This window comes from Pituophis catenifer, unplaced genomic scaffold, assembly GCF_029215685.1.
Source record: "Pituophis catenifer annectens isolate HBS135680 unplaced genomic scaffold, rPitCat1.0.hap2 SCAF_4, whole genome shotgun sequence".
Lineage (NCBI taxonomy): Eukaryota > Metazoa > Chordata > Lepidosauria > Squamata > Colubridae > Pituophis > Pituophis catenifer.
Window position 1 is genome coordinate 127,139,664 of NW_027256884.1, and position 17,903 is coordinate 127,157,566.

The 17,903-nt window shown below is 45.6% G+C and overlaps 1 protein-coding gene across 1 annotated transcript in view; it reads left to right on the top strand.

Annotated features, from left to right (window-relative positions):
* TENM4 (teneurin transmembrane protein 4) overlaps window positions 1-17,903 on the top strand; it is a 326,501-nt gene that overhangs the window by 285,599 nt on the left and 22,999 nt on the right. The window contains 5 exon segments of the mRNA XM_070942973.1: window positions 362-505; window positions 2,737-2,986; window positions 7,609-7,629; window positions 9,268-9,500; window positions 11,913-12,067. Of these exon segments, the coding sequence (XP_070799074.1) occupies window positions 362-505; window positions 2,737-2,986; window positions 7,609-7,629; window positions 9,268-9,500; window positions 11,913-12,067 (803 nt within the window).

A 17,903-nucleotide genomic window follows, 5' to 3' on the forward strand; every position in this document is an offset into this window, starting at 1 on the left:
ACTATATTCAAGCCGCTTAATTCAGACAACCACAAGGTGGCAGCAAAGAGACACAAAAAAGGTTTTGACTCCCTGCTACCATCTAGTGGTTGTCTGAATTTTGGATGCCCAGATACGATAGTCCTGTACTTTCCTTGGGATGGGGGATATAAAAGTGTGTTGACCTAGCTGAATCTGATTTATTTTCTTTCGTTTATTATTCGTTTGTTTTCTTGGGATCGGAGTCAACCCTTTTCATAGCTAATCCGCGTCACGTTTCGGTATTTCTGTTTAAAGACGCTGCTTGAAAGCTGTTCATATAGGCTGCTTCCTTTCATTCCTTTCCTCGTTCTCATTCTCGTTCTGTCTCTCGCACTCCCAGTCTCAGTGGGATACGAATACGAATCGTGCCCGGATTTGATCCTGTGGGAGAAACGGACGGCGGTGCTCCAAGGTTACGAAATAGACGCTTCAAAACTTGGAGGATGGACTCTGGACAAACATCATGCGCTTAACATCCAAAGTGGTACGTTTTTTGTTTTGATTGTTCATCTCTGTTATGAATATTCTTGGCTCATAACTGATGTTGTGGGTTATTGAGCAGAGTACCCTTTGAGTAAACGCATGAAAAGCGACTGGGAGTGGTTGTGAACAATCACAGTCAACATACAAACACACTGAGTTGTTGTGGTCTTTTACTTTTAGAAAAAGTAAAGCAAAGTCCAAAAACAATCCAAGTCATACACAGATAAGACGAGAGTTAAAAGATCAATCCAGGGATATTTCAAGTACAAAGTCTTCTTACCAGTTGTAGTCATACACAATAAAACAGTTCTTCTTGAGTTTCAAAACAGGAACAAGTTCAATATCAAAACATTCAATAAATAGTAGAAAGCAACATGTAGCTATGATCAAACAGTGATCGTGCAGAGAGATCAGGTAGAGAGTAACAGCAAATAAGCAGGTAAAATGGTGTAGTATCCACACAAGCCATGATCCTGACTTCCCTTAAGTACATTGGCTACAGATCTTAGCCAATCAGGATACAGGATGATGCAATACAGTCTTAAAGCAATATAATACCTTTCTGACTGCAAACATACATTGTTGGTTTATATATTGCCTGACCAACTAGTTAGACTGTCAGGTTTCGAGGTCGTCTCAAATAAATTGCATTTCAAACAAAGTCTTTGAAGGAAAACTCCTATTTATTAAGCGCGACATTCTAAAATCCGACTCCATCGAAGCCAACACTGACTTCCAGACCCAAAACCCTGCCTTTCCGTTCCCCACTCCCCTGCACTCATTGGCCATCTTTCAAGTCATTCTACCCCTAATCTACCGCTCCAGCTCAAAGGAATTTCCCCCCTCCCATCCCATCTCCTAGGGCAGTGGTCCCCAACCCCCGGTCCGCGGACCGGTGCCGGGCCGTGGAGTACCTGGCACCGGGCCGCGCAGCGGCCGGGGGACATAAACGCTGCAGCGCAAAGGCTCCTGGGCCGTGCGCAATGGGCCGTGCGCAAAAGCTCCTGGGCCGTGCCCCCACCCCTGCGCGCGCTCAGCGGGCCGCGGCGATAAAAAGGTTGGGGACCACTGTCCTAGGGGATATTATCTCCAGGGAAAATAAGTAGGTGAAAAGTCAAACGTCCCTTTCCAGACGCCTCCGCTTCTCCTTCTTATGTCAGCGCTAGAGTAAATGCAGCTTGAAGTGCTGACATCGACAAATAACCATTTCCTAACAGTCTCTTTATACATGCTTCATATCTCTTAACCACCCATCTCCTTTGGATGGCTTTTAGGATCAAAGCTGAATTACTTTTTTTCAAATTAGTTTATGTTACAACGTACGAAGAAAATACAAAAGCAAATAGCAGGAAAAATAGGGATTACATGACTGTGGCAGCAGTGGGTTTCACATATTCTTACCACTGGTTCGCCACATGCGTGCACGCTCGCTTCGAGTACGCCTTCCGTACATGCACTTTGTGTCAGCGTTGCCGAAACCCCAATTCCGAGTAAAGACTCTGAAGCAAGCATTTCTCAAAGTCCTATTTACTAGAATAGGTAAACTGGCACATCTGGGAAAACCTGAATCTGAGAGATCCGGGTTTTCCCTCAGTAAATCAAAACCCCCAAAACCATCCCCTCACTCCTCAGTCGATCTCATGCTCCAATCACCGTCCGTCCGATCTTGAGACTTCACGCCAACTACTCCTTCTCCAGATACCGGATCTCCCTGACCTTGACCAACAGGAAGAATGCTATTATGTCTACAGACAACCCCTCTACTAAATCCCCCCTCCTACTTTCCCCACACATGAGAAGAAGGTGGCAGCATGGAAGCTTCCGGCCTAATATGGCTTCCAAAGCTAACACTTTGATTGCGCATGCGCCTTCCGCACATTCGCCCAGCGTTGAAAACGTGGCTAAATAGAACGTCATTACGCCTGGGAGGGCGGGCGGGCCCAACCCCTCCACAGTGGCCGCTAGCGGTTCGCCCAAACCGATACGAATGCCACCTCTGGACTGTAAGGATGCTGTTCTGGTCATTAAGTCTGAAAAATGTTCATCAGTCACTTTTTTCAGTGCCGAAAAAAGGCTTCGAAAGGTCACTAAACTAATTGCTATAAAGCTGTGGACTTCCTCCACACGCCGATTGCCAAGAGCAATCGAATTCTTTGATTGTAACATCCAGGGCCGTCGGAGCTGTCTCTGGGTTGCAAAGTTCCGCCTATCACCTTTGTGTTTGCCCTCCAGGTATCCTGCACAAAGGAAATGGGGAAAACCAGTTCATCTCCCAGCAACCCCCGGTTATAGGGAGCATTATGGGGAATGGACGCCGAAGAAGCATCTCCTGCCCGAGTTGCAACGGCCTGGCTGACGGCAACAAGCTTCTGGCGCCTGTTGCCTTGACCTGCGGCTCGGACGGCAGCCTGTATGTCGGAGACTTCAACTATATCCGAAGGATCTTCCCTTCGGGGAATGTCACCAATATCTTGGAGTTAAGGTATGACCAGCATCTTGTGACCTTAAGTTGCTTCTGTGTCCCTCAAGGTGATGTTCTCAGATGATGGAAGCAGGAACAAAATGTTTTGGGTCGAAATGAAATGAAACATTTTGATGAAAGGAAGGACATGGGGCAATGAGCATATATCTGCTGAACAAAACTCCTCATTGGCAACAGGAGGGCATCCGGCCAGGAAACACTCAGCTCCATTCAGTTGCCCAGACTCCACCCCGCAAGGGATTATGGGGCCTTAAAAGAAGATGAAATGGGTATGTCTAGTGTAATGAAAAAAAGGACCAGGGATGACATGATAGAAGTCTTCTTATATTTGAGGGGCTGCCCCAGAGAAGACGGGGGTCAAGCTATTCTCCAAAGCACCTGAGGGCAGGACAAGAAGCAATGGGTGGAAACTAATCGAGGAGAGAACCAACTTAGAACTAAGCAGAAATTTCCTGACAGTTAGAACAATTAACCAGTGGAACGACTTGCCACCAGAAGTTGTGGGTGCTCTTATCACTGGAGGTTTTCAAGGACAACCATTTGTCTGGAATGGTATAGGGCCATGATGGCGAACCTATGGCACACATGCCACAAGTGGCACACGAGCGTTGCCCTAGCTCAGCCACCTAATTTTTGGGCCTTCCGGGCCCACCGGAAGTTGGCAAATGGGCCGTTTCCAGCCTCCGGAGGGCCTCTGGGGGGGGAGGAAGGCCATTTTCACCCTCCCCAGGCTCCTAGAAAGGCTCTGGAGCCTGGGGGAGAGCGAAAAATGGGCCTACCAGGCCTAACGTGTGCCAAAAATGGGGGGAGCGTGGGGGGGGTCATGCACGTATACGCAGAGGGGTGGGACGCATTGAATTATGGGTGTCCCCACGCTTTTGGCACGCAATAGCAAAAAGGTTAGCCATTACTGGTATAGGGTCTCCTGCTTGAGCAAGACTAGAAGTGGGGTCCCCAACCCCCAGATTGCGGCCCACGATTGGGCCATGAGCCATTCAGAACAGGAGTGCGGAAAGGGTAGGCTTGGAAACTGACTCAAATTTATGACGGTTGCAGTGTCCTGGGGTCATGTGACCCCTTTTGGCGACCCCTCTGACAACGAAGTCAGTGGGAAAGTTTAACAACCGTGCGACTAATTGAACAACGGCCCGTGATTCACTTAACCACTGTGGCAAGAGAGGTCGTAAAACGGGCCAAACCTCCTTTAACAACGGTCTCGCTGAGCAACAGAGCAAAATGGTGGTCGTAAGTCAAGGACTAACCATATTTTGGCTCATTTTCTGCTCGGTTGAAGAAACCTAGCCAACTGGTCGGATTGGCTTGGGCTGGGCGCCATCCAGGGGAAAATGTGAATTGGAGAGCTTAAAATGGTTTTTCCTCCAGGGCCTTTCTCCACATGTGTTCCCTGAGAGAGGAAAACCTTACTTCAGCCAAGATGGAGAAACGACGCCCGGAATTCAGAAACGAAAGAGCAGTTTGAAAGGGGTGGGGGGTGGGGGGTGTTTCACAAAGATGGCAACAAGGCGAGCTTTGTCATGCTTGTTCGGGGCTACCGAGCTCAGCCTAAACATTGGTTTGGCCGTCTCTCTTTTCTTCCCTCTCTTTTTTCTCCTGAGGCAACTTTTGTGCAATAAAGCTTTAAAAAACAACCATTTTGGCCCTCCAAGGTCCGGCAGTTAAGTGGCCTCTCCATGACTTTAAAAAAAAAATTACAATAAACATTCAGGATAGTCTCCCTCCCTCCCTCCCTCCCTCCCTTCCTCTCTCCTTCCCTCCCTCTCTCCCCCCTCCCTCTCCCTCTCCCTCCCTCTCTCTTTCCCTGCCTCCTTCCCCCCTCTCTCTCCCTCTCCCCCTCTTTCCTTCCCTCTCCCTCTCCCTCCCTCTCTCTTTCCCTGCTTCCTTCCCCCCTCTCTCTCCCTCCCTCTCTCTCCCTCCCTCTCTCCATGCCTCCTTCCCTCTCTCTCTCCCCATCTCCCTCTTCCTCTCTCCTTCCCTCCCTCTCTCCCTCTCTCCCCCTCTCTCTCCCTCTCCCTCCCTCTCTCTCCCCCTCCCTCTCTCCCTCCCTCCCTCTCTCCCTGCCTCCTTCCCTCTCTCTCCCTCTCCCCCTCTTTCCTTCCCTCTCCCTCTCCCTCCCTCTCTCTTTCCCTGCCTCCTTCCCCCCTCTCTCTCCCTCTCCCTCCCTCTCTCTCCCTCCCTCCCTCTCTCCATGCCTCCTTCCCTCTCTCTCCCCATCTCACTCTTCCTCTCTCCTTCCCTCCCTCTCTCCCTCTCTCCCACTCTCTCTCCCTCTCCCTCTCTCTCGCCTTCCCTCCCTCTCTCCCCCTCTCTCTCCCTCTCTCTCCCCCCTCCCTCTTTCCTTCCCTCTCCCTCTCCCTCCCTCTCTCTTTCCCTGCCTCCTTCCCCCCTCTCTCTCCCTCTCCCTCCCTCTCTCTCCCTCCCTCCCTCTCTCCATGCCTCCTTCCCTCTCTCTCCCCATCTCACTCTTTCTCTCTCCTTCCCTCCCTCTCTCCCTCTCTCCCACTCTCTCTCCCTCTCTCTCGCCTTCCCTCCCTCTCTCCCTCCCTCTCTCCCCCTCCCTCTCTCTCTCCTTCTTTCTCTCTCTCCCTGCCTCCTTCCCTCTCCCTCTCTCTCCCACCTCCTCCCTCCTTCTCGCCCCCTCTCTTTTTGACTTATAACCAATTATTTAGTGACTGTTTGAGGTAACAGCAATACTTTAAAAAAAGTGATTTGTGAGCATTTTCACACTTATGACCATTGCAGCATTCATATGGTCACCTGATCAAAATCCAGACACTTGGCAACTGGCTCATATTTATGACGATTGCAGTATCTTGGGGTCACACCTTTTGCGACCATCTGATAAGCAATCTGGAAGCCAGATTCACTTAACAACCATTTTACTAACTTAACTGTGGCAAGAAAGGTTGCAAAACGGGGCCAAAGCTCACTTAGCAATGGAAATGCCGGGCTCAATTGTCGTCATAAGTTGAGGACTAAATGCATAGAAGAAACTATAATAATCCTCGGCTTATGACCACAACGGAATCCAAAATTTCCCTTGCTAAGCAAGGCAGTTGTTAAGCAAGATTTGCCCCATTTGACGACATTCCGTGCCACAGTTATTAAGTGAACCACTGCGACTGTTAAGTTAGTCACATGTTCGTTAAATGAATCGGGGCTTCCTCATTGACTTTGCTTGTCAGATGATTGTTAAAGGGGATCATGTGACCCCGGGACACTGCGACTGTCATAAGTATGAGTCACTTTGCCAAATGCCTGAATTTTGATTACACGACTAGGGGGATGTGCTGCAGTGGTCGTAAGCATGAAAAACGGTCACAAGTCACTTTTTTCACTGCCGATATAACTTTGAACGGTCACTAAACGAACCGTCATTAAGCCAAGGACCACTTGTTGCTTGTCTTGAGTTACGGCATGGAGAAGGCCATGCTCTCTAAGAGAAGACACAATAACACAACAATGGATTTATATAATAACAATCCAACTACGTTATATTTTCAACCAGCCAGCATCGGACAAATGATATATTTTTTCCCCTAAAATAAGACATCCCCTGATAATAAACCCAATTGGGCTTTTGAGCACATGAACTAAAATAAGTTCCCCCCTGAAAATAAGTAGGGAAGGGAAGGGAAAGGAATAATTAGGATAGGATAGGATAGGATAGCATAGGATAGGATAGGATAGGATAGGATAGGATAGGATAGGATAGGATAGGATAGGATAGGATAGGATAGGATAGGATAGAATCATAATTAATAGAAATAGAATAATTAGAATAGAATAGAATAGAATAGAATAGAATAGAATAGAATAGAATAGAATAGTATAAGGAATAGAATAAGGAATAGAATAGAATAGAATAATAATTAGAATAGAATAAAATAATAATTAATAGAAATAGAACTATTAGAATAGACTAGACTAGACTAGACTAGACTAGACTAGACTAGACTAGAATAGAATAGAATAGAATAGAATAGAATAGAATAGAATAGAATAGTATAAGGAATAGAATAAGGAATAGAATAGAATAGAATAGAATAGAATAGAATAATAATTAGAATAGAATAAAATAATAATTAATAGAAATAGAACTATTAGAATAGAATAGAATAGAATAGAATAGAATAGAATAGAATAGAATAGAATAGAATAGAATAGAATAGAATAGAATAGAATAGAATAGAATTTTTTATTGACCAAGTGTGATTGGACACACAAGGAATTTGTCTTTGGTGCATACGCTCTCAGTGTACATAAGAAGAAAAGATACGTTCGTCAAGAATCATAAGGGACAACACTTAATGATAGTCATAGGGAACAAATATATTTTTGATATATTTTTTCCCCTCGTGGAAGGTATCAGTGGACGCGACAGGTTTTCTCCAACAAGTTTCTTGCTCTTCGAAAAGGATCAATTTGTTAACTCTTTTATTTATTTCTGCCTTGTAGAGTTTGTGTGTTTGTTACTGTCAACTTTCCAGCCTAAGCCGCCGGGCTCGGAGTTCAACTTCTAACCTTTTTTCTCTCTCTTTCTCTCTCTCTCTCTCCTCCTTCCTTCTTCTCTTCTACCTTCCGCGTTCCTGCTCTTCTGTCAGAAATAAAGATTTCAGGCATAGGTAAGACACTGGCTGGTCAGTTGTGGGTTTCCTTTTCGCTGTCACGTTGCATGCTCTTCTCTGTTTTTCCCCCCCTTTTCTTGTCGTCGTACTTTATAAAGGTGATTTAAGGTTTCCGGGCTGCCAATTGGTAAAGGAATATGGGTCAAATGGATTTTATTTTTTTTTTAGATCCTACCTTGATAATGTAACATATTGAGCAGCAAACGGGTGAAATGCAAAGGAAATAAAAACAGGAAGTCCCGAGTTCCAAATCTGCAAGGGGCGTCACAAACTAAGCCCTTCCCCTTTTTTGTGAAAGGGGCGGGGCTTAGATCACGATGCCACGCCTCCCCTCTCCTGAGTTTTGAACTCTTGCGCTACCAACTCTGCACCATGGTGTTTTTAATTCAGGAGTCTTTTTGGGATATCAGTATTTATTCGTTTGTTGCAAAACGTCAAGATGTTTTTATGAAGAATTGAATTTGTTGCTGGAATTGGGTATGTCTAGTGAATGGTGTGGCAGCCTAGAGGTGGAGGTCACGCCTCACAATCAGGAGGTTGTGAGTTCGATCCTAGGTAGAGGCAGATATTTCTCTCTCTGGGCACAATGAGAATGTATCTGCTGAACAAAACTCTGCATTGGTGACAGGAAGGGCATCCGGCCAGTAAAACACTCAGCTCCATTCAGTTGCCCCGACTCCACACCGCAAGGGATTATGCAGTCGTTAAAAGAAGATGAATCGGGTATGTCTAGTTTAGTGAAAAGAAGGACTAGGGGAGACATGATAGCAGCCTTCCAATATTTGAGGGGCTTACACAAAGAAGATGGGGGTCAAGCTATTCTCCAAAGCACTTAAAGGCAGAACAGGAAGCAACAGATGGAAACTTATCAAGGAGAGAAGCAATTTAGAAGCAAGGCGAAATTAGTTTAATTTAGAACAATTAATCAGTGGAGCAACTTGACTTCAGAAGTTGGAGGCGCTTCAACACTGTAACTTTCTAAGCATTTGATTGGACGGCCATTTGTCTGAAACGGTATAGGGCCATGATGGCGAACCTATGGCACGCGTGCCACAGCTGGCGCATAGAGCCCTCTCGGCAGGCACGCAAGCCGTCACCCAGCTCAGCTCCACTGCTCATGAGCGTGCGCGCCTCCTGCTGGCCAGCTGATTTTTGGAATGCGCAGGGGGCGGGGCGCATGTGGGAGACACACACGCATGCGTGGGGGCTCACATGCGCAGGGGGCAGGTGCGGGAGCATGGGGGGGGGGTGAGACGTCTGAAAGAAAACCACCAAACTCAGAGAGCACCAAGGACCCCACAATCGTCCTCCTCCTCCACTCCATAAACCCCACTCCCTCCTAGCACTGATCATGTTCCCTAGTTGGGTAATAAAACGTCTGCAAGAAAACAAAACAGCTCACAGAGCACCAAGGACCCCTCAGATCACACTTCCTTTTAACCAGGTTTAGTTTTCGCTCCGGCTTGTGCAGAAATCAGGTCTTCCAATCCTTCCGTCCTTCGGTTCTCCCACCTGTCGCATCTTTGCTTACTACGTTGGCTTTGGGGACTTCGCAGTGCCGCGATTCGCAGTTAAGTTCTTGCTTTCGGGTTATGCGAGAGATTAAACAGGGTCCTTCCGCCCTCGATTTTGCAGTCACAGCCCAGCTCATAAATATTACCTGACCGCCGATCCCACCTCTGGATCCATCTACCTCTCTGACACCAGCAGCCGTCGCATCTTCAAGATCAAGTCGACGACGGTGATCAAAGACATTGTGAAGAACTCGGAAGTGGTAGCCGGGACAGGAGACCAGTGCCTTCCGTTCGATGAGACCCACTGCGGAGACGGAGGGAAAGCAACCGAAGCCACCCTAACAAGCCCCAGGGGTAAGACGGACTATTTTAAGAGGAGGAGGGATGGAATAAAGGTAATCCACAATTTACAGCTATTCGTTTAGTGACCATTTGACGTTACAACAGTTCTTAAGGACATCTCTCCATGAGCATCAGTGAGGGTGTGCCAGGGGGTGAAATCCAGCAGGTTCTGACAGGTTCTGGAAAACTGGTAGTGGAAATTTTGAGCAGTTCAGAGAACCGGCAAATACCACATCTGGCTGGCCGCCAAGTGTGGTGGGAATGGAGATTTTGCAGTATCCTTCCCCCAGGAGTGCGGTGGGAATGGAGATTTTGCAGTATCCTTCCCCCAGGAGTGGGGTGGGAATGGAGATTTTGTAGTATTCTTCCCCCAGGAGTGGGGTGGGAATGGAGATTTTGCAATATCCTTTCCCCAGGAGTGAGGTGGGAATGGAGATTTTGCAGTATCCTTCCCCTGGAATGGGGTGGGAATGGAGATTTTGCAGTATCCTTCCCCCAGGAGTGGGGTGGGAATGGAGATTTTGCAGTATCCTTTCCCCCAGGAGTGGGGTGGGAATGGAGATTTTGCAGTATTCTTCCCCCAGGAGTGGGGTGGGAATGGAGATTTTGCAGTATCTTTCCCCCAGGAGTGGGGTGGGAATGGAGATTTTGCAGTATTCTTCCCCCAGGAGTGGGGTGGGAATGGAGATTTTGCAATATCCTTTCCCCAGGAGTGAGGTGGGAATGGAGATTTTGCAGTATCCTTCCCCTGGAATGGGGTGGGAATGGAGATTTTGCAGTATCCTTCCCCCAGGAGTGGGGTGGGAATGGAGATTTTGCAGTATCCTTCCCCCAGGAGTGGGGTGGGAATGGAGATTTTGCAGTATTCTTCCCCCAGGAGTGGGGTGGGAATGGAGATTTTGCAGTATCCTTCCCCTGGAATGGGGTGGGAATGGAGATTTTTCAGTATCCTTCCCCTGGAGTGGGGTGGGAATGGAGATTTTGCAGTATCCTTCCCCTGCCATGCCCACCAAGCCACGCCCACAGAACCAGTAGTAAAAAAAAAAATTGGATTTCAGTAGGGTGTGCCATATGTGCCATGATGCCAGCATGCAAACCTCACGACTTACAAATATTCTCCTTTTTAGTTTAGTTTAGTTTACTTCTTTATTGTCGTTGTGCATGTTACAACGAAATTAAATGCCGTCTTCAGTGTACATTATAACTGTAAAAATAAAAGCACAAGCATACATCCTTTACATTCTATATAATTGAAATTGAAAACCCAATGTTGCACTATATCGTAGAATTCAATATGGTTATTGCCCTGGGATAGAAGCTGTTTTTTAGCCTATTTGTCCTTGTTTTTATGATCCTGTACCGTCTGCCAGATGGTAATAGTTCAAAAAAAAAAAGGGTGCCCAGGATGAGATGGATCTTTTAAGAATGTTTTGAACTTTTTTAAGGCAGCGGGAGCTATAAAGCTCTTCCAAGGAGGGGAGAGGGCAGCCCATGATCCTCTGGGCAATGACGTTGACCCTCTGGAGCTCTGTCCTATCTGCCACTGTGCAATTGGCAAACCATTCACAGGTGCAATAAGTTAAAATACTCTCTATGGTGCAGTGGTAGAAGGTCACCAGCAGTTTCTCATTCAGCTGTTGTTTCCGGAGAAGTCTCAGGTAGTATAATCTCTGCTGGGCCCTTTTGACCAGTGCTGCAATGTGAATGCCCCAGGTCAGGCCCTCTGTTTTAGAATGAGACAGCTAAACGACAATGCCAATTTACTGCAGTAGCTCCCTGATTATAAACAACTTACCGTCATCTTTGAATCGAACCTGGCAGAAGCCATTTTTCTATTCCTCAATTGCCACACGGAGTGGGGAACGGCAAGGAGGATGAAATGCTAGACAAAACACAGAACTTTCTCTTGAGAACCAAGGTCATCTCTGCAGGTGGTGGATAGAGACAGGGAGGAGAGCCCACCAATTAACCCAATTGGCCTATTTTAATTATATTGAAACCAGGAGAAACATTTAGAGTTGGTTTGCCATTTGATCGTGCCAAAAGGATGTACCCAATAAAGAAGTTCTTAAAGGAAGAGCTTGGCCTAAGAGTTCTGATTGGCTTGGGTTCATTAGTCCGGATCATGGACTAATGACACCCACTTTATTGAAGTTGGTAGCTCCTTAATTGGGTATTATTTAACAAACAAACAGTAAACAGCAGGCTAATCAAGGAACCACAACGCTGACAAGACAACCCAGTATATATAACCAGAGAGTGAACCCCACTCCCTGCTACACTGATAATGTTACCTAGTTGGGTCATGAAACGTCTGCAGAAACACAGCCAAGCTCAGAGAGCACCAAGACCCAACAGAAACATCTTAATATGCAGGCATTGCTTGACTTAAGTTGTTAACTTGAGTTTGTTTCCTTGTCACAGGCATCACAGTGGACAAGTTTGGGTTTATTTATTTTGTGGATGGCACGATGATCCGACGTGTGGACCAAAATGGAATCATCTCAACGGTCCTCGGTTCTAATGACCTGACGTCCACCAGACCTCTGAGCTGTGATTCAGTCATGGATATCTCCCAGGTAGGTACAGGTGTCTCATGTTATCATTTTTTTTCCCCCTGTATCCTCTTTTTTCCCTTCTGTGTTCCTTCTCATGGTGGAAATTGTTGTGGCCCGCCAGTGGCCAGCAGATTTGGACAGTGAGGAGGTTGGGGAGCAACATGGGCCAGTCCTGGAGTCTGGGGAAGGCTCTGATGAGGGCTCTGCATCGGAGGCAGAGAGGGGGCCAAGGCCATCTGGTAGTTCTGTGCTGCCTCCATAGTCTCTGGAGTCTGAAATCAGAGAGGCAGAAGAACAACAGGAGCCTGTTCCCAGTGTGCGCATGTGCAGAGCTGCCAGAAGACAGGAACAATTAAGAAAACAGGGTCGACTTGGGAGTAAGGCTTGGAGATGATTGGCCTCTCCCATAAGACATAAAAGAGAAGCAAATGGGACGTGAGCTTTTGCAGGAAGCAATTAGTTCATCTGGTCGGTAAAATCTTCGGGAAAGTTCTGTTTGACTCTGTGCTAAGTTTGGCTTTGTCCTGTGTGTGGCAATTAGTTCTCTGGCAGCATTCCAAGGGAGATAAGGTGGGTGTTTGTAAACACTCCCTTGAAAGACTGTTTGAGAAGCCTTTCTGACTGGGAATGACAATAATTCACAGCCGTATGAATAAAAGAGGTTTGCCAGGACTAAGATTGTGCTGTATACTTTCTAAGGAAGCCTAGGTCAGAACAGAAATGTCTCTTTTCAGTGAATTATATTTTCTACTGCTTGGTACATGTCTGTGGAGATTCTCAGTCATCCAGGTCATGGTTGTCCCCAAGGTGCTTTTTTTAAAAAGACAACTGGACTTTCTTTGTCTTTTCCTTGAAGACATTTCGCTTCTCGTCCAAGAAGCTTCAGTCAGAACTGAGGAAGCTTCTTGGATGAGAAGCGAAACGTCTTCAAGGAAAAACAAAGTCCAGTTGCCTTTTTAAAAAGCACCTAGGAGACATACTGCCTAGTACTTCACCCTATCAACTGAATTATCACCTTTCTCTGCATAAATCTTTCGATGATTTTTCCTCTGATTCCTGGCATTATTTGACCTGTTCTTTCAAGATTGGGATACAGTGACTAGCTATCTTTTCTTGTTCTCCTGGTCACATCTAAACCAACATTATCTTTTGGAATACACAATACCTGGCTTTGACAGAGTAGCTTTCTTTACACCAGGTCCTCAACTCTTAGCCATTTATTATTTATTTATTTATTTATTTATCTATCTATCTATCTATCTATCTATCTATCTATCTATCTATCTATCTATCTATCTATCTATCTATCAAATTTCTATACCACCCTACTCCCGGAGGACTCAGGGCGGTGAACAGCCGAGATAAAATACAGATAATACAAACATTAAAAGTCCCTTAAAATTATTAAATATTTTGGCCAAAACACAGATTAAAACACCCAATTTATAAAACAAATCAAATGATTTAAAAAATTTAAAAGGGAGAGTTAGGCCAGGCCAGCCTGCTGAAATAAAAAAGTTTTGAGAGCACGACGAAACATGCGCAGATCCGGGATCCTCCGTATCTGAGGGGGGAGCTCGTTCCAGATAGTAGGTGCCCCCACAGAGAAGGCTCTCCCGCTGGGGGCCGCCAGTCGACACTGTTTGGCCGACGGCACCCTGAGGAGCCCCTCTCTATGGGAGCGTACTGGTCAGTGAGAGGCTATTGGTAGCAGAAGGTGGTCTCGTAAATACCCCGGTCCGATGCCATGGAGCACTCTAAAGGTGGTAACCAAAACCTTGAAGCGCACCCAGAAGACCACCGGGAGCCAGTGCAGCTCGCACAGGAGGGGAGTCACATGGGAGCGCCACGCCGCTCCCATAACCACCCACGCAGCCGCGTTCTGGACCAGCTGTTTACCAACTGTTCAAAGGAACAACAGCACGGAAAGAAATGACTTACGACCAGTCCTCGCAGTTTTGACGAGCAAAGTCAATGGGAAAGCCAGATTCGCTAACAGTATTGAAAAGGACCTTGGGAAAAGGAAGATACAGAATACTATGTAATATGGAACAAATGGTACAACTGGCTGGAGATTAGAAATAGTGAACAATAATGAAATCATAAATGTAAAAGGTTTATAGGACAATGTATAAAATGTACAAAATTAATATCATAATTGTTAGGAATTATAATGTAAATAAGAGAAAAAGGGACAAGAAGGAAAAGTACGGTATAAGGGGAAATGGGGGGAAGATGTAAGTACTAGAAGATGACCGTTACGAAACAGTTGTAAAAAAGGAATTTATATTATGTGTTTTGTGTTTGTTATTGTGTTGTGTTATAAATAAAAAAAAATAAAAAAGAAAAAAAGAAAGGGACCTTGGAGATCTTCTAGTCAAACCCCCTTCTCAAGCAGGAGACCCTACCATTCCAGACCAATGACTGTCCAGTCTCTTCAGTCTCCGTCATCAACAGGCACATTGAGATAAACAACAGCTACATACCTTTCAAAAGAGACAATCAAAAATCCCCAAAGAAAATTTATTTATTTATTTATTTATTTTATTAGTTCGATTTATATGCAGCCCTTCTCCGGAGACTCAGGGCGGCTTACAATGCGTTAAACAATAGCCTTCATACTTTTTGTATATACCAGTTTAGTAGGGCTTTTGCCCCCCCCCCCAAAGCGGTGTTCTTTTTTTATACAAAGTCAGCTTATTGCCCCCACAATCCGGGTCCTCATTTTACCTACCTCGGAAGGATGGAAGGCTGAGTCAACCTTGAGCCTGGTGAGATTCGAACTCGCAGTAATTGCAGGCAGCTGGCAGCTAAGTGCTACTTAACAGCACTTTAGTCCGCTGCGCCACCAAAGCTCAAAATAAACAGATTGTTATCCAAGGTCCTTCCAGAGTTGAAAGGGACCTTGGAGATCTTCTAGTCCAACCCCCTGCTTGGGTAGGAAACCCTGTACCATTCCAGTGTTGGAGCACCCATAACTTCTGGTGGCAAGTTGTTCCACTGATTAATTGTTCAAACAGTCAGGAGATTTCTCCTTAGTTCTAGGTTGCTTCTCTCGTTGGTTAGCCTCCATCCATTGCTTCCTGCTTTGTCTTTTGGGGCTTTGGAAAATATTTTGACCGACTCGTCTTTGTAGGAGCCCCTCAGGAGTCATCCTATTCTCCAAAACACCTGAGGGCAGGACAAGAAGCAACGGGTGGAAACTAATCAAGGAGAGAAGCAGCCTAGAACTAAGGAGACATTTCCTGACAGTTAGAACAATTAATGAAATAACTTGCCTCCAGAAGTTGTAAATGCTGCATCACTGGATGTTTTTAAGAAGAGATTAGATAACCATTTGTCTGAAATGGTGTAGGGTTTCCTGCCTGAGCAGGGGGCTGGACTAGAAGACCTCCAAGGTCCCTTCCAGCTCTGTTATTCTTGTTAAATATGATTTACAATCTATAACTGATCACTTTGTTGTTTTGCATGTACACTGAGAGGTTATGCACCGGAGACCAATTCCTTGTGTGTCCAATCACACTTGGCCGATAAAGAATTCTATTCTATTCTGAAATACAAATTCAAATGTGGATATATTATAAGTATACATTGCCCCACGTTCCAGTTCAATTTTTTTTTTCCCCCTGGTTTTATTTACTGGTACACTTCATGGGCTCACAATGAATGCAATTTTGCTTTTGTGTCGAAGACACCGTGGGTTTGGGGGTACGAGTTCAATTTAATATCCCTCAAATGGTTGCCCGAATTATCAACAGCAGGAAAATGGCGGATTCTGAATTGCATTTGATTGCAAATGGATTGCGAGAGAGTGTTGTCACGCTGAGCTTTTTAAACTCCCACTGTTGAAGACAGCTTTTTAAAATATACATATATATATATATTTATATTTTAAAACTGAATTTCCAGGCTAAGGCAGACATATATCTGAGATTGCCTAAAGTTTAGGAATTGAAGACAGGTATTATATGCAATTGGGATTCCATTCTGAAGCCGTAACTTCTAAATACAAATATGCCTGACCTTATTATTGAAATAGTTGGAGGAAATATTCTTTGTTCTGCTGGAAACGGTGATTGGCTGGTTCTTTTGAATGCTGCTCCTTAGGCACAATAGAACCCAATGGGAAGCCTTCCTATTTTTTTAACCACCCGTATAATTCTCTCTTGTCCACCTGGCCCTTATTCTTCTCCCTTTCTTTCTTCCTCTAATTTGAAAAGATTGCTTGGCTACCCCACTGCCTGCCATTTACGAGCTCGATAAAAATGACAGAGCTACAAAGGTCACTTGCTTTGCAGACTCGAAGCAAACAGTTGTTCATTCCGAATCCGCAAATTCGGTTCTGCCTAGAGAAGGCTGACGCAGGCTCGGATGCTGGATTTTTTTAATGTCTGTTTTGGGGGTCACTCTGGGTTTTTCTAAGATAGGCTTAACCGAATACAGTAGGCCGCAAAATCAGGAGGCTGTGATTTCAATCCTAGGTAGCGGCGGATATTTCTGTCTCTGGGTGCAAAGAGAAAATATTTGCTGTGAGCTCCACGTTAGGCGTCAGGAAGGGGATCCGCCAGTAAATGCTCAGCTCCATTCAGTCACCCCCGACTCCACCCTGATGGAAGGGATTACAGGGTCGTTAAGGGGGGGGAGGCTTAAAGAATACAGCCAAGTTACATTTTGTTTTTATTATTTTATTTTAGTTTCTTAAACATTATAATATTAAATGAGAGCCACTTTGGTGGAGGACCGAAAGCAGCGGATAGAAAGTGGAAGATCATGAGTTCAAGTCCCGTCTTAGACATGAAAGCCGGCTAGGAGATTTTAGGCCGATCACCAGGAGACATTGAGTTCTAGTCCCACCTTAAGCAGGATTAGCCAACTGGGTGACTCTGAACCAATCACTAGGAGTTCTAGTCCCACCTTTATAGTCAACTGGGTGATTCTGAGCCAATCACCAGGAGGTGGTGAGTTCTAGTCCTGCCTTACGCGTGATAGCCATCTGGGTAACTTTGGGCACCTCAGCAGGAGACAGTGAATTTTAGTTTCATCTTAGCCATGAAAACCAGCTGGGTGACTTTGGGCTAATCACCAAGAGACGGCGAGTTCTAGTCCGACCTTTAGACATGATAGACTCTGGGCTACTCAGCAGAAATTGTGAATTCTAGTTCCATGTTAGCCATGAAAGCAGCTGGGTGACTTTGGGCCAGTCACTCTCTCTTTCAGGCCAACCCACCTCAGAGCATCTCATTACCAAACTAGGTAACATCATCAGTGCACCATTTGGTAATGAAACCTCTGCAAGAAAACCCCCAAGCTCGGAGCACCAAGGACCACACAGTCCAACCCTGAGTGACAAATATTTCTCTTCCATTGGTACTCTTGACTCACCAGGACCCATTAAGGGTTCTGGGAAAGGACCAATTTGTAGCATACCCTTTTAAGCCTTTAATGGCTCCTGAGTTTGTTTGGAAAGATTTTATTTTATTTTATTTTATTAATTTGATTTATATGCCGCCCTTCTCTGGAGACTCAGGGCGGCTTACAATGCGTTAAGCAATAGCCTTCATACTTTTGTATATTTATACAAAGTCAGCTTATTGCCCCCACAAACTGGGTCCTCATTTCACCTACCTTAGAAAGGATGGAAGGCTGAGTCAACCTTGAGCCTTGGAGAGATTCGAACCAGCAGTAATTGCAGGCAGCTGGTTAATAACAGGGTGCGTAGACCACTGTACTATCAAGGCTCTTAAGATCAAGAGAAGGTACATGTTCCTGCTTGCGTGGGGCAATTCACTTTCCATTGGCTAAAAAGTAGAATATCTCCAAATGGAATAATGGGGTTAATTAATAATTGCTCTCCTTG